The 17,578-nt window shown below is 34.6% G+C and overlaps 1 protein-coding gene across 7 annotated transcripts; it reads right to left on the reverse strand.

Annotated features, from left to right (window-relative positions):
- Positions 1–241: 241 nt before the first annotated feature.
- LOC120091422 (putative hydrolase C777.06c) lies at positions 242–16,618 on the reverse strand. Of its 7 annotated transcripts, none has more exons than XR_005485716.1 (14): positions 16,304–16,618; positions 15,721–15,845; positions 15,202–15,314; positions 15,004–15,045; positions 14,154–14,209; positions 13,910–13,986; positions 13,287–13,406; positions 6,999–7,075; positions 6,847–6,910; positions 6,710–6,760; positions 6,566–6,614; positions 6,291–6,397; positions 826–1,109; positions 585–726 (listed from the first exon to the last, which is right to left on the reverse strand). XR_005485716.1 is itself a non-coding variant. In XM_039049465.1 (14 exons), the coding sequence occupies exons 1-13, from the start codon at positions 16,455–16,457 to the stop codon at positions 1,343–1,345; spliced, it is 1,053 nt and encodes a 350-aa protein (XP_038905393.1). In that variant the 5' UTR covers positions 16,458–16,618; the 3' UTR covers positions 1,121–1,215; positions 1,299–1,342. The 7 variants fall into 7 exon arrangements, 5 of the variants coding, with proteins under 5 accessions (XP_038905384.1, XP_038905393.1, XP_038905413.1 ...); XR_005485715.1 differs by having other exon boundaries at positions 826–1,215; XM_039049465.1 differs by lacking the exons at positions 585–726; positions 826–1,109 and adding exons at positions 1,121–1,215; positions 1,299–1,360.
- Positions 16,619–17,578: the final 960 nt, after the last annotated feature.

Below are 17,578 nucleotides of genomic sequence, written 5' to 3' on the forward strand. Positions count from 1 at the left end.
TTAATATTTACGAAATTTGTATGTTAGTTCCAAAAAGAATCTTAAATTTTTTAAAAGTTTCACTAATACCTTTAAACTATATATATATATATATATATTAAAGATATCTTCACCATTTTTTTTATTATTAGAAACTTATTCAAAAATATGAATATTAACTTTCAACAATTACATTAATGATTTTCAAGATTCTTTAGGATGCTGATGTGTTTGAGGTGTAGAATAAAATTGCATTTTTATCACTTGATTTTGATTGATGAAGTTGATTACAAGTACAATGTTCTTATTCATAACCAGAAAAAGATTCCCTATTACGCCTAAATCGATCTTATTGAGTCACATAATGTCCACGATCACCACAACTTCTTACACTTGATGATTGACCCTTCTCTGTAAAATGTATACCTTTGTCACGATGTTGGTATTTCACGTATTGATTGTGGACATCTCGACGAACATGTAAAGTTTGTCTTTCTTCCATACTTAGCATACTAAGGGTTGTTGGAAAAAAATTCAAATATTGAGAGGGATGACATCATGGAACTATGTTAAAATGATCGAGTGGGGTTACTGGATATTCATTCTAAACATTAGGTCGAATAGGAACATCTTGATGTCTTGTTGGATCACCTTATTCTTCAATTGGAACATCACCATCGAAATATCGCACTCGATATATAGAAGTGCGCCTACGCAAGACTCTTGTAGCAGATTTGATAAATTAGACTGAAAAATAATTGAAAACAAATTAATGACTTAATAAATTATATTGGCATGTAATTAAGCAATAAAATTAAACATTCTTAGTAAATAATAAACTCATACCAACAAGTGATAGGATGCTCCTACTTTTGTTCCTGCTTTTGTTATATTTCGTCTGCTCACGGTGGAATACCATTCAATATATCGAGACTCGATATTTACACCGTGGTTAATAAGAAGTCCATTAATAAACAAATTTTGTCGATTTTTCCAAATTGAAATTTGAGGAGCCAAATATACAATATGTCGCTCATGTCTGCCTTGTAGATTGTGTGAATGGAATCAAGCGTCTGTATTGCAAGGTTGCAAAATTTGTTGCAACATCCCAAATTGACGCATCACACAATCTAGGTGAAGCCACTCCACAACAAAAAAACCATGAGTATATCTCATTATCATGGAGGCAATATAGGGAAATAGTTGGATGAGATGATTATACGACTCCCAAATAATCTGCATGCATATATGTCATAATATGAGTGAACCAAAATATTGAATATTATTAATATATAATATACAAATGAATATAATATTACCTGGTTAGGCATAAGCATATCCAATAATGTATCTATACCACAGTTTAACATGCTTTCGTACTCTAATAACAGAAAAGTGAACAATCACAAGTGAACATTAGTTATTAGTATTTCATAATGGAGACAGAACAATAATGAGGTAAAAATGTTATCGTATTGCAAATGGTCTGCCAAGGGTTGGCAAAATTCCCCTTGGGGCCCCACCTTGATTGGGAAGAGGAATCTCCAATTTGACCGAGGAGGGATCCTTGAACTGGGACAAGGCAAAGATGGGGGGTATCCCCTCCTTGTCCCTGACCTTGACCCCGTCCCGATTAGATTTTTAAATATATTTATATATTAGATATTTTAATTTTTTACATTTAGCTTATTTTTTAATTTGGCCCAATCTAAACCCAACTAAAGTGTCTAAACCCAAACCAAAGAAAATTTTTGAAAAAAAATTTAAAAAAAGGTCTCCAACAAAGGGGAAATGGGGAATGGTCCGTGAGGATCTATTTCCCCGACGAGGAATCCCTGCCCCCAACCCCGCCTTCAAATGGTGTGGACGGGGGTGGGGTTGAGTGTAAATTCCCCCCATCAGGGACGGTGACGAGGAACCCCTCCCCGCCCCAACTCGGCCCCGTTGCCAACCCTAGGTCTGTCACCCAAGTTGTTCTCATATCGATGGAGTCATAGATAAAGATCCCCCACAGAGTCGGGACCCCATGGGGATCCACCCGAAACAGGGTAGGGAATCCCCGATTGAACGGGGAATGAGGGAGGGAGTAGGGAAAATTTTCTCCTCGTTGGCTAAATGGAGGCGAGGACGAGGATTACATTCCCCTTCTTCGACCCCTATCCCCACCCCACCGGATGAGTATAACACACATATTTACATATATACATACACACATAATAATAATAATAATAATAATAATAATAATAATAATTAAAAAAAAACACTCACATTCTACAACTTATTTCTTTATTATTTACTTTAAAAAAATCACAGCTTAAACATTTTCATCCTAATTTTTTCATACTTCAATATATAATAAATTGTTATTTTAAAGATCATGAATGTAATAAAATAAAATAAAAATATTTTAATAATCAAGACTTTCTTATTTTAAAGATCATGAATGTAATAAAATAAAATAAAAACTATTCTTAAAAATGAAGAAATTTTTTGCCATTTTATTATATTAGTAAATAAATGGTTCAATTGCCTATAATAAAAACAACCCCATAAAATATTATTATTTTTATAAGAACATTGTTTTTTTGGAATAAAAAAATTATTGAAAATAACTCATTTAATATGTAAAATCTTATTTGGTTGAAAATAAATTTAAAAATTTGTTAAAAATAAATAAATTATAGAAAAAATAAGCAGGAAATTTTTTCCTACAGAGAATCCAATCCTCGCGAATTCCCTGCCCTAATCTTCGCGGGGAATTTCACAAGGACAAGGATTGAAATAGAGGCTAGGAATGGGGACGGGGAAGACTTCCCCGTCCCTACCCCACCCCATGGACATCTCTAGTCGTCGATGTGCTAAAAGAGGAAATCGGTCTCACGCCCAAATATGCAATAATGGAAGCAAATCTACAATGTCTTTGCCATTTATAACTGCACCCTTACACAGTTATCTATATAACCATACAAGATATTCAACTCCCCAACTGTACGTCTCAGCAACATCAAAATCTATTAACAGAAGAAAATACATTAGTTGCACTTTGTTGTTGGATTTGCCAGTATGTACCAATCCTTCAATCAATGTGAGAATATATGCTCGAGCCTATCGTTGGAGTTCATCTTTATTCGCATTATCTAGTAGATTGATGAAAATTGTTGCATTGTTCAACTAGTCATGGTAGGCTAAGATGACCTCCCCCCTAAGAACGATGTCATTCGATATTACACCTAAGAAGACAACACATAGTTGTTCTTAGTCGTAGTTTAGTGACCCGATCAATGGTCTTCCATTAATCGGAAGTCCAAATTGGATGGCTACATCCTATAGTGTAATCGTACACTCTCCATGCAACATGTGGAAAGTGTGTATCTCTTATCACCATCGTTCCACTAATGCCATCATAAGATGTCAGTCTAATTGTATAAATTTCATACATGAGACTCCATAGAATCCTGCAGCTCTTTGATAATTCAAGATACAAGGGTTTGGGTCTTCCTACCTTCAAATAACATCAAATCGTCAACAATACATAACATCAATATGCTTGTCTTCCCAAACAACTTTTGATCGATGGCTGCACTGTAAGTTTAAAATTGAGTCATCGTATGACCCTATGCTAACATCATCGTCCATCTAATCCCAAATACATTATTAAATTTAACTTAGATAAAAATATTATAAATCATTGTGATTACAATCAATAAGGACAATTAATATCTAAATTTACAATTAGCATGAACAATTTGTCGAGGAATACACCATTTGTTATGAACAGTTAAAAAAAGTTGCATGAAAAAACCAAGAAATAATAACGAAATCCAATGACTAAATCGCATCGAGGTCGATTGGGACTATTTCATCTATTATGTCCTTGTCTACAAATTGTTCATCGTATCTTGTAATGTTTCCTCTAATCCATTCCATTCTACAGGCAAGTAATCCATGGTCTGCCAATGTTTCTAACTCGTGATTCGTTCGGATAAATAGTGTGAAAGTTAGGATTAAGCTAACATTTTTTTATTGACGATGGGCTCAAACTAAAGTGTATAGAACGCCAAATAAGTGAAAATTTTGTAATCATCTTTGATGTAGTACAAGTAGTCTAACCCAATGGTTACACACAATCATGGTGTGGGAACATGAGATTCTATAAACTCTGTCACTTATTGCATGTGCATATTCTTTTAGATATTAATTGTCCTTAAAATACACACATTCCACATGTTGCACGAAGAGTATACAATCACACTACGATGTAGTCATCCAATTTGCAATCCCGATTAATGGAAGACCATTGATCGAGTCACGAAACTACGATTGGAAACAATTATGTGTTGTCCTCTTAGGCGTAATACCGAATAACAAAGTACGATTGTTGAAAGTTAATATCCATGTTTTTCCATAAGTTTCTAACAATTTCAAAAAAAAAAAAAAAAAAAATTGGTGGTGAAGGTATCTTCAAAAAATATATATTTTTTTGGTTGGTTTAAAGGTATTAGTGAAGCTTTTAAAAGTTTTAAGATTGTTTTTGAAACAAAGTACAACTTTCATAAATATTAACTATAATCCTTTTTAAAAAAATGTATATATATATAAAAAAAAATTTTGGAACAAAGTACAAACTTTATAAATATATAACATTATTTTTTATATATAAAACACAATAACAATAATTTGGAAGTAAACAAATTGAACCTTATTAAAACTAATATAGAGTATATCAAATTAATAAAAAATATAGAAATTCTTAATCAAAGTAAGATTATTATGTATATCAAATTAAAATGAGTAACATTATTATCACTATAATAAACAAGACTAATGGGGTGATTAATTTTATATTAAAGGAATTAAAATTTCTACCCTAAATTTAGGGTTAAAAAGAATTAAAAATTTATTAAAAACAAAATCCTATCTTTACACATTTTCCCCCTTTTTATGAATACATATGCTCAACAAACTCATTCAAGCTACCATTTTTTTTTTCTTTTTATGAATGCATCTGCTAGACATTATTCAAGCCATCTTTTTCTTTTTTTCTCGTTTTTTAATGAACTGAATGCGCCTCTTCAAAAGATGCATTCAGTTTTGATAGGTAAAAAAAATATACAAATTTGTAGAATGCATCTCAACAAGGACAAAAAAAAAAAAGCTCCATTTTCCTAAATAATTCAAAAACCACCCATTTTTCCTAATTAACTTCTAAAACCACCTTATTTCTCCAATTAACCATAAGGAAAAGGAACACAAAAATATTTTCAAATACTTTTGAAGCACGTTTGAAAGTGATATTTGAACTAGTTATTTAGGGTATGTTTGGTAGGTGAACAAAAATTTGAAAACAAAAAAATTAATAAAACAAGGTCGTATTTCATATTTTTAGAACATTTAGAAATTGGATTTCCATTTAAATAATGGTTCTAAATGTGTTCCATATATATATATATACACACACTAGAACTTGTAGCAAGTTTACAACATGAACTACTATAATTATTAATATTTCCTTTATATATTTTTAATACAATTTTGCCTCTTAAATTTTCAAATTCAAAACGTAGATACACTAAAAAAAAAAAAAAAAAAATTACCTATCAAACAAGCCTTTAAATACAAGTGATTTGTAATATATCTATGCACACTCATAAGATGATAAAAAGTCATTTTTAACATTTAGATCAACGCTTTTAATAGTGATTTTCATAAACTAGAAGTGGTTTCAAAATTAATTATGTTTTTAGAAAAAAAATCGACATCATAATATTGCTACCAATCTTCAAGATCCACATATGTTGTACTCTACTAAAAAACACAAACACCTCACATACAACAGGTGCTTTCTCAAGTGATTTTGGTCAATAAAGTGCCAAAATCGCGGGACAGAAAATCATCTCCCAACTGATTAACTAAAAATCAAAAGTGACTTGGCACTCTCTAACATATCCTTGTGATTATAAAAAATCACTTTTGATTCTCTTAACCAAACCCCAAAAGTTTTGAGCTTCTGAAGAGTGAAAACCCTTTGCCCTTGTAAAATCATCCCAAACTCACCCTCAACAAAGGCAACCTCGCCTCAATGGTAATATAATGAAAGTTACATAAGAGAGCCGAAAGATAATTAGAAAGCCAGATCAAAGTGCAGGTCATGGGTCTACATTTGAGAGGCAAATAATATTGTATGTGTGTGCACACACTCACATATATACATATATATAACATTTTATTGATCTAATTAAATTAGTGAAAGAATTAATGGGGAAAAACATAAAAGTAATAAAATGTTAAGAAGAAGAGAGTTAGAGGGTTACTGGTATTCGAAACCCATCGTAGCTTAGTTGAGCATCAACACCTTCAGTCTCCTTCAGTTTCAATAGATAACTGTTTACTTCTTCATGATCCATTAAATGCATCATACCTTCATATCAAATAGTTCATTTCCCATCACAAATTTAGTTAAGTACAAACAAAAGACTGTAAACCAATAATAATGTTAAACAGAGAGAAAGGTAATGAATTCAATAGATAAAGGTTCGGAAAACAAGAGAAATAAAAGTGGGGGTAGAATAAATTAATAAATTGATACCAATGAATAGAGTTCTCCTTGGTTGTATTTTCCTTACTTCCTCTAAAGCCTGAAAGGAAAAGAAAGAAGAAGAAACCTTAATTCTATTTCCTTTCATTTCTTTGGTTTATGCTTAGGAAACATAGAATGAGTGCGAAGAATTACTCTTGGAAGCCCAAAGTGGGTGGAAGAAGATCGATCAGGCCGTAACGCATCCTGAAAGTCAACCAAACCACAACTATTATCTTATTTTCAGCTGTATGTTTCTTACTAATGGAAAAGAGAGAAAAAGAAAGAGATACCAGTATGAGAATTTCACAATCTTTCAACAGTGGATAAGTTTCTTCAGGTATTTCACTAACATCACTGTCCAGAAAAGCAGACAAGCATTTGTAAATCCTAAACTGATTTTAATCCTGAGATATTTTGAAATGGAGAAGCAGATTTTATTTACCTAATGTAACAAACATTGCCAAATCGAAAACCCAATGAACGATAGCCATGACCATGCCAGACTGGTAAAGGTGTAACCTGAAAAAGAAAGAATCAGAATTACAATTACTTTAAAGTAGCATTTTCATATCAACAAGCATTACTTCGAAAGCATTCAATACCCACTTCTCATAACTGTTGAAAGATGAAAATAGAGAATCATGAGTTTACGTGGAAAACCCTAGAACGAGGAGAAAAAACCACGATAGAGTCTTTTTATTATTTTAACATAAAACGAAAGTTACAAAAGAAGCCATATTTATAGGCTCTAGCACGCCCTAATACAAAAAAGGAAATAAACCTAGGGTAAAGTAAAATACTAAAATACCCTCGGGGCTATAAACTATCAACAAAACCCCTTATTTCTAATACTTCCCCTCAAATTGGGACGTAGATGTCAATCAGACCCAACTTGCTTACCCATGAGTCAAAACTTTGCCAGAGTAACCCTTTGGTGAGAACATCAACAACTTGTTGATTAGATGGAATATACGAAATACAAATACTTTCATTGTCCAGTTTCTCTTTTATAAAGTGTCTATTAATCTCCATATGTTTTGTTTTATCATGTTGTACAAGATTATTGGCTATGCTTATAGCTGTTTTATTATCCCAATAGAGCTTCATAGGGAAAACACTATCTTGGTGAAGATCAGATAGAACTTTCTTCAACCAGATTTCTTCACATATTCTCAAACTCATAGTTCTGTATTCAGCTTCAACACTGCTTCTAGCAACAACATTTTGCTTTTTACTTCTCTAAGTAACTAGGTTACCCCACACAAAAGTATAGTATCCAAAGGTAGACTTTCTGTTAATAACCAATCCTGCCCAATCAGAGTTGGTAGCCTCAATGCATTTCTTGTCAGTTTTCCTGAACATCAGACCTTTACCCGGAGAATTTTTTAAATATCTTAAAATCTGATTCACAACTTCCATATGTTCTTCATAGGGTGCCTGCATAAACTAACTAACAACACTGACAGCATAGGAAATATTTGGTCTAGTGTGAGATAAGTAAATCAGCTTTCCCACTAGATACTGATACCTCTCTTTATCAACAGAAACTTTGTCAACAGAATCTCCTAGTTCACATTGAATTTAATAGGAGTATCAGCAGGTCTATATCCAGTCATACCCGTTTTTTTTAACAGGTCAAAAGTGTATTTCCGTTGTGAGACAGAGATCCCTTCCCTTGATCTTGCCACCTCCATTCCAAGGAAATACTTTAGATTCCCTAGATCTTTGATCTCAAACTCGTCAGTCATTTTCTTTTTTAGCCTAATGATCTCAGCAAAATCTGACAAGACATCGTCTACATACATCATTAGAACAACAATTTTGCCATATATTGACTTTTTTGTAAACGTGTGATCAGAGTGTCCCTGAGTGAAATCTTGGGACTTAACAAAGATGGTAAACTTGTCGAACCACGCTCTCGGGGACTGTTTCAAACCATACAAAGACTTCCTGAGTTTACAAACTTGATGATCAAACTGGGCTTCAAAGCTTGGGAGTGACTCATATAAACCTCTTCTTCTAATTCACCATTCAGAAATGCATTTTTTACATCAAGTTGATGGAGAGGCCAATCTTTATTAACTGCAACAAAAAGAAGGACCCAGACCGTGTTTAACTTCGCTACAGGGGAGAAAGTTTCAGAATAATCTATTCCATAAGTTCGAGTAAACCCTTTTGCTACAAGTCTGGCCTTGTACCTTTCTAGAGTTCCATCTGATTTATATTTCAGAGTGAACACTCACTTGCACCCAATTGTTTTATGCCCTTTAGGAAGAGCTACAAGGTCCCACACATTATTCTTTTCAAGAGCTCTCATTTCTTCCATGACGATGATCTTCCACTCGGGAATTTCCATAGCCATATGTATGTTTTTCGGTATTGTTATTGTACCAAGGCTGGCAGTGAACGCCCTGAACTCAAAAGACAGATTACTATAAGACAGAAAGCTATGCATGGGATACTCGGTGCAGGACCTGGTGCCTAACTGTTTCTTCACCCAACTGTTTTATGTCCTTTAGGAAGAGTTACAAGGTCTCACGTATTATTCTTTTCAAGAGCTCTTGTTTCTTCCATGATTGCAGTCTTCCACTCAGGAATTTCTATAGTCATATGTATGTTTTTCGGTATTGTTGTTGTATAAAGGCTGGCAATGAACACCCTAAACTCAGAAGACAAATTACTGTAAGACAGAAAGCTATGCATGGGGTACTTGGCACAGGACCTGGTGCCCTTTCTCAATGCAATGGGCTTGTGAATAGAGATATCATAATCCCCGGGTTTGTCTGAATCCTCATCTGTAATGGGATTTTGATTACATTTTTCAGCTTGAGGAAGAGTCTCACCCTCGTGTTTCTTTCAAAGTCTCATCACTACTTGCAACCCTATTATTCTCTGGAACTAACATATCAGTCTTGTCATTCTCAGCCAAATCAACAATATCATCCTCAACACACAAGTTAGTATTATCAGGGCCAGTAGTACCTTGAGCTTTTGTTGGTTTAGATTCATGGACCGGAGTCGGCGAAGCAGTAAGGGGCACCATTTCCTTTATGAGATTCTTCCTGTAGTAAGTTATCCAAGGGACTTGTTTAGTGGGTAGAACAATGTCATAGGCACTCAGGATGGGTTCAAGAAAGAGTTCAGGAAGGTCAGTAGGGACTGAAGATGGGAATGAAAATGTGGACCAACTAGTCTATTCACTAGTACTCTCCCCCTGAAGATGACTAAAGGAGAAGAAAAGTTTATCCTCAAGGAATATTACATCCAAGGAGATGAAGATTTTCGGGAAGAATGGTGGAAGCATTTATAACCTCGTTGGTGAAGAAGATACCCAACGAAGACACATTTCTGAACTTAGTTTGGTTAGGGTCATGACTATGGACAAAGGCAGTGCACCCAAAAATCCGGAGAGAGACATCAGGAATAAGTCGCGTGGTAGGGTATGACTCCTTGAGGCATTCAATAGGGGTTCGGAGTTGGAGGACACGGGAAGGTATTTGATTAACAAAATGAGCTGCAGTCAGAACTGCAAGCCCCCATAAGTAAGATGGAAGTGAAGTAGACAGCATGAGAGACCACGCAACCTCGAGGAGATGACGATTTTGTGAAGACTGAAACAAAACTAACATCACTTTTTCAGATGAACAATCCTGAATACAACTCTCTAGAGATTTGAGAAATCATCCAAAATCATAAACCCGTATGATTTTACTGCCAGGTTCATTAGAAGAGAAATGAAAGAAGATGTAAGGCCCCTAGTTAGAGAAATAGTAGGATTATTAACAAAATATTAATATGGTTATTAGGAGCGCATATTAGTAATTAGCTAGTAAGTTTGTTAGTGCTTTTTAGTTATAAATAGAGGGAATGGGTTGAGAGGAAGGTATGAAGAATTTTATGTAAGGATTTCTTAATTGGGAATTTGAGAGAGTCTAGTCCTCTCGAAAGACTAGAGGTTATCTTGTTACTTTGCTTATGAGATTATAAAATATTTCAATACATTTTTCTATGTCTATAATTGAATTGTTGAATTTATTCTGTATTTTTTAGTATTGTTCTTAATAGGAGGGATCCTAACAAATTGGTATCAGACCTATCCTTTCTTGAGTACTGTTTTTGTTTGGCAATGGGGAAGAAGAGCCATGGACATGGGAGTGAGTGCATACATGATACATGGAGTGCTGATTGCAAACGTGAGGCGGCCGAGAGAGGCGAAACTCCATGGACATGGAGCAAATGCAGAAATGGATTGCAGATTGCAAGCGGGAAAGAATTGAAAGAGAAATCTAGGAGGAGAAGTTGCAAGGAAACCAAAGAAAAGAAAAGAAAATGATTCAAAAAATAATGAAAGAGAGGTTGGATGATCTCGACAGAGACAAAGTTGAGATCAAAGAAATGTTGCAATTCCCTATTTCAATGTATGAAACAATTGATTGTTGAAATTCAGAGGAGCATACCTTCAAGGGATGAAAAGCAGGAAATGTTGGTGACGGAAGCCGAATCTGAAACCTCCAATGAGTTTACAAAGGATATCTCAACATAGGAAGATCCTTCACAGACATTTACAAAAATCGAGAAGGAAAAAAAAAGACTATTCCAAAAAGCTTCGATGAAGGCAAATTGCAACAAAATCTAAAAAAAGAGAAAAAAGAGGAAGAGAATGTCGATTTTGTGAGCGAAATCAAGACCAACAGTTGTTTGAAGATTGTCGATGTATCAGTACCGAAGAAGTCTTGGGTGCAGGGTAGTGGTTCAATTAGAGGTGGAAACCGAACGAGGAAGATGGAGAGGAAATCAGAGAGGGAACGAGGACAGAGAAATATATCCGTGAGAATGGATCGAAGAAAGCGAAGAAAGAACTCATTTAAGGTCGAAAAGTTGGAGAGACGAAAGAAGGAGAGGGTGAGAAAAGTACCGGCGGGAAAACATGGAGACAAGCGAAAGAAGAAACGACGAACAACGTGGTTGGAGATGGAGTCGTGGGGAAGGCGCCAAGGCAAGTTTTGTGAAAAAGTGATGAGGAAATTGGAGATTGACAGCCCTGAAACCATGGAGAAGAGTCAACAACAATTGTTTTTGTGGCCGGAGATGAAGACTCAGGTGAAGGAGAGGTTGTCGCTCAAAGAAACAAAGGATGGCTAGCCGCGAGGGAGAGAACACGTTGGCGGCTCATGTGCTAGGATGGCAAAGAGTACGACAGACTGAATCGCTGTTGGTAACGTCGAAAAAAGAGGATGGGAGAATGATGAGGTTGGAAGTGTTGTATATGGAAGATGAGGCTGTGCTACAGTGGTTGGAGGCACTAGTCGAGGCAGACGAGGCTGAGATATGGTGGTCGGAGAGGAAAACTAAAGGAATATGGAGATCGACTATAGGCCCTTGCCCGCGGCAAGCAAAGGCACGAACGGATATGAAGCCGAGGGGAGGAAACGCACACCATGTTTGTGAAGAGAGACTTGCGGGAAAGGAATGTGTTAGTCACATGCGCGATCTGAGGAAGGAAGAATCTGGAAGCAAGTTAGTTACCCATAGGCAAAAGTTGAACCCTAATTATTTGGGTCTGGCATTTTCAAATGGGTTTATTTTAATCTAGCTATAGAGGCCCATAATGTTGCTATAAGGCAAATTAAGGAAGGGGTGGCTACTTGGGGAAAATGGGAGGAAACAAAAAGAGAAACGGGTCTGGAGGTGGGACCTCAGACTGGATGAAATGGCAGCCTAATTGTGAGCTTGCTTATGGGCTGGAATGACAGCATGATTGTGGGCTGGACTATGGGCTGGAATTGCTTGAAGCCCACTACTACATTTACGGAGGATAATGATTTATGGGCCCAACGTTTGAAGAATTCTGCATTTGGGGCAATCCAAGTTATTTTATATGGGAAGTGGGAATTACTTAAGAAAAGGCTACCATGTTGTTTTGGACAGCAAATTGATAATGGGCCTAGCCCATTAGAGAACAACGCCAATGGAAATGAAGAAAAAAGAATATGGATTCATGGGTTGCTTATTGGATTTGGGTTGAGTCCAAGGAAAGAAACTGAAGCCCAATTTCTAGTTGAAGAGAAGGCTGCTGGTTTGGGTTCTTTGTTTTCACTATGTTAAAAAAATATATAGTAAAAGATAATTTTTTTTTAAAAAAAAACTATTCTTAAATTTTAATTTTTGTGTTTTGTAAGCCACCTTGAGGGCAAGGTGTCTTTGAAGGGTGGAGTAATGTAAGACCCCTAGTTAGAGAAATAGTAAGATTATTACTTATTAGTAGAATATTAATATGGTTATTAGGACATATTTGTAATTAGCTAGTAAGTTTGTTAGTGCTTTTTAGTTATAAATAGAGGGAATGGGTTGAGAGGAAGGTATGAAGAATTTTATGTGAGGATTTCCTAATTGGGAATTTGGGAGAGTCTAGTCCTCTTGAAAGGTTGGGGGTTATTATCTTGTTACTTTGCTTATGAGATTATAGCATATTTCAATACATTTTTCTATATTTCTATAATTGAATTATTCTTGAGTTTATCTGTATTCTTGAGTATTGTTCTTATTAGAAGGGATCCTAATAGAAGATTATCAATTATCACCCAGAATCAAGAATAAAATGAAAATGTTACTAAAAAATTTCTTCTTTCATTAATTGAACACTGCATGTAATCAAGCTGATGATAAAATTCTATTGCATTAAAAATTTGGAGGCTTAGAAAACAAATCCATTCAAAATTAAGATTCGTACCTTCAAATCGTTGACTACAAAAGGCTCTTCGGGTATGATATTGAACTGCAACTCTGAAACTGCAGCACCAGGTAAAATTACACTTGTGTCTACCAAATAATAGTGAGTCTTCTGCATCACCTAAAAATTATTTCACTATGTGTCAAATATCAAAATAAAAAATAGTAATAAGTTGAATTATAAACAACACCTGAACTTTCCCATTTATTTCAAAAATACCCTCATTCTTTCGAAAGTCACAATATTACTCTTGACCTTTTATAAATGTTTAACTACCTCTACAACAGGAACACGTTAGAATGTCGGGTGAAACTTGGGTCGTGGAATGGTGTGATGGTCACTAGAGAAGAGTATAGTAATCTAAATCTCCATTCTAAGTCACCATTACATTGTTCCAAGTCCCAATTTTTGTCCAACATTCTAAGGGATTTCTGCTCTAAAGATAGTTTAGAAATGTTGATAAAATGTCAATGGTAGTATCGAACTTTTGAAGGAATAAGGGTATTTTTTAAGTAAGGAAAAAATTTAAGGGTATTTTTTATAGTTTAGCATAAAAATGAAATATCTTGGAATATGGATACATGAAGAAAATAAATATGAAATTAAACTATAAAAGTTGGAACCTCAAAATCACGTTGAGCCACATAAATTGGAACGGAAGGCTGGACATTGTTTGTCCAATCACGAAGATCATCGAGACCTGATGGTGAAAAGGCAAACAGGAAAGAAGAGAGAAACAGTGGTCAATGATTAGTTTGAAGGCTATATAGTAATAAAGGAATGAAGTAAAACAATGTACTCTTGAAAATTGCAACTTTTCTTATAATCTAAAATAAGATTAGATTGCAAGGTATTCATGTTTGAGACCTCCAATTGCATCGGCATGAGAATGAGTAATAATAACTGCATCAATTGTTCTTACCCTGTCAGAAATGCAACTAGTTATGATGAGGCAAAAATCATACGAAAAAATGTATGGCATAAGATCAAGTTGAGGGCAACATCATAACATATTAAAAAATATAAACAAAACGACAACTTGAATTGTAGCATATTAAAAATGCCACATCTTGGTTATGTGGTAAAATGAACATGTTAAAAGGGGGGTGGGCAAACAAATTAAAACTTGGAAATGAATGTAACAGTAAAATGGTTACTCCATTGAAACTCATGAAACAGAATTTGAAATAGCACAAGAAATAAGGTTTTCTGTCTAGTACCTTCTAATGAAACATCCATAGGGAAAGGAAATGGAATCCTCATTTGGCATTTATGCATCACTTCACTTTCTTTATCCATGCTTGTAACAAACAAATGATAAGATTGAAGTGGACTTACAAAATGCATGAGTTTAGAGCTTGCCCTTCCAAAAATTATTTATTAAAACAAGAAAAGGAAAAAAAAGTATATTATGGAAATATAAAAGAAACAAAAACTTGCCCCAGAAAAGAAACTCACATATACCACGTGAGAGTACAAAGGAATGACGGCACAGAAAAAATAACAGAAGTGGCATGAGAACCATGCAAAAAGAATGTGAAACTTTACAAGTAAACATAAACTAATTAACTTAGGTTCTAAAGCTCTTAGCAATAGAAGTGCATCTAGGGCCCCCTAATCTAATATAGTCAACCAAACATTAGGACTAACCAAGTAGCTACCTAAATTTACTCTATGGAAAAGGTTGAACTTAAGCAAAAAAAAACTAATTACACACCCAAATGCTGGAAACCATCGGAGAGCGCTGTGGTAGAAAAACCTGCAGGAAAAATATAGAATTGTCAAAATAGGCATCAGAAAAATATAGCAACAGAAGATAAATCTTTTACCTGTTTCCAATTACAGAAAAAATACAGAAAGGCTTGTACAGAATGAAGGCTAAGAAATAAAAACCATATGGTAATATTATACTAACTTTCCGACGTCAATAAGAATATTACGACTTCCAGAAGGTCCAGCATATCGAACTAGGATACTGGTATTAAGCCTCCTGTTTTTATTGCCCGGTTCTGCAGCTTTGATGCATACCTAAAATAAAATAAAATAATCATAAAATGCTGTTGAGATTGTTTAGATCGTGAGTTAGTCAAAATAACTTGAAATTAAGAAGTCAAGTCTGTAGTCTGCTCATAAATTTGTCAAGGCTACAGTCTACATATGCTTATATAACATAAACCTATACTTGCCAATCCCAACTTTAATTCTATACACTGACTTTAAAAGTCATAAACCTACGAAATAAACACAGATGTGACAGACCCACATTTCTATAACCTATAATACCTTCCTACTGGCTATTTAAGTCCACTACTAGTAGGTACCATTAGTTTCCTTCTTGGTTCTTACAATCGTTTCATTCAGAAGTAATTTAAGCCACTGTTAAACATTTTGACATTAACCAGCAAATTCATGCTCAGAAAATTGAAAACCATACCGGACATTTCTTTACAGGATCAGTCAGGCAGCTCACTCGTGGGATTCCTTCGCTGGTACCCGTACCTATAAATATGATTTCTGATTCATTGGCAGATAATGTCTCTCCAATCTCACCACCAGAAACTGTAAATACAAAGTAAGAATTACCACACATAATATCACATAATATTCAAGCCCACGACCAACCCTCTACATTTTGCCTAATTTCAGTTCTCGCAGTTGATTAACAAGATACAACATAACAAAGTAATCAGGAAAATCTCGTACAATTTTCCTCTTAAAAACTTATAAACGATCGTGCCGTGTAAGATGTAACTAGAACAATGAAGTATAAAAGTATGGTGAGTATAGTGAGCCATGCAAAATCTCCCCAACAGCGGGCATTCAATTGATGAGCAATCCACCACATCCCCAGCTTGAAAACTCATGAAAATACAGAACAGTTGAAGCGGAAAATAAACTAGATACACAAAAAAGAACAGATGATAGTGAAGGAATCGAAACGAAATAGAAAAAGGGCCAAGAGTTTTGACAGCAAAATTGAATACCCATTAAAGCAAACAGCGAGAAATGTAGCTCACCGGACTGAAGGCGAGATTGGGCAATTTGTTGAAATGGAGAAAACCCTTTTCGGGTAATCGAAAATGCAGAGCTTCGAAGTTGAACTCGGGTCCTGAGAGCGGCAAGATAGGCCATAGAAGTGGGTGGAAGAGTCGTACCCACAAACAAAACCATCGAAAAGACTTTTGTTTACAAATCGTTGGGAACGCCGTTTGACTTTGAGGGAAAGAATGATAAAGCACTTTCTGACTGAATTGAAAAGCGTTTCTTCTAAGCGGACTATAGCGGGCCGAAGCGAAGTTCATTGGAGATTATAGAGTCTCCCTCGCACAAAGTGATCTGAGAGAAGAAATCGTATTATTATATTATTGTACTAATAATATATGTAATTTTTATATAAAATACTTATTTTTTTTCTTCATAAACCAATCCATTAAAAAAAAATCATGCCACAATTACTCCTGAGATAAATAATATATTTTATTAGGTTAAATAATGATAATTTAAATTTAATGAAAGGTATATTTATTCACATTTATATTTGAGTATAAAATTTATGTTACGAAGATTTTCAACTATGTCAACGCATTTCATATTTTTGTTTTAACCATTTGTGGGGTTGATCTCCAAGGTAGGTAATATAACTTATTTTGCATTTATATTAAAATTATACCTATTACACTGAACAGACATGGACATATATGTTATAACCATTTATATTAAAATGATACCTGTATATAACCATTTGTGCTATGCTTATTTTGATCACTTTTCATATATGTTGTAAATCATGCCGAAAGAAAAATATATAATATATATAGTTTTATCTACTATTTCTCTCATTGGTTTGTAAAATCGTGTTAAATGTCTACTATTTAAAATAAATGAAAAATATTCTATTTAATATTTAAATTTCATCCTCAAAATCAAAATTTCCCACGTGTTTTTAACTAGTTTGCTTAAGTATGGGGATCGACCCATAGAGTTAGCTATAATATTTAAGTATGGAAATCAACCCATAGGGACGATCATAGAGCTTGAGAAGGCTAACCTTATGTCGTTGTGCTTTTGCACATGCTTGAATCACTAGTGAAATAAATTCAACAATTTACGACGGTTAGTAACAACTTGATTAACTGCCCAAGGAATGAATTAGTGAATAACTGTTCCGAAACCTATTTCTATAGAATCAAGAGGGCTCATGACATTTGAAGTATGTAAAGTGCACCCTGAACTCTCCATTCTCTCTCTCTCTCCAATTAATCACTGATTTGATTGATGGAGTGTTGGTGGCC

The sequence above is a fragment of the Benincasa hispida genome, chromosome 1 (assembly GCF_009727055.1).
Source record: "Benincasa hispida cultivar B227 chromosome 1, ASM972705v1, whole genome shotgun sequence".
Classification (NCBI taxonomy): Eukaryota; Viridiplantae; Streptophyta; class Magnoliopsida; order Cucurbitales; family Cucurbitaceae; genus Benincasa; species Benincasa hispida.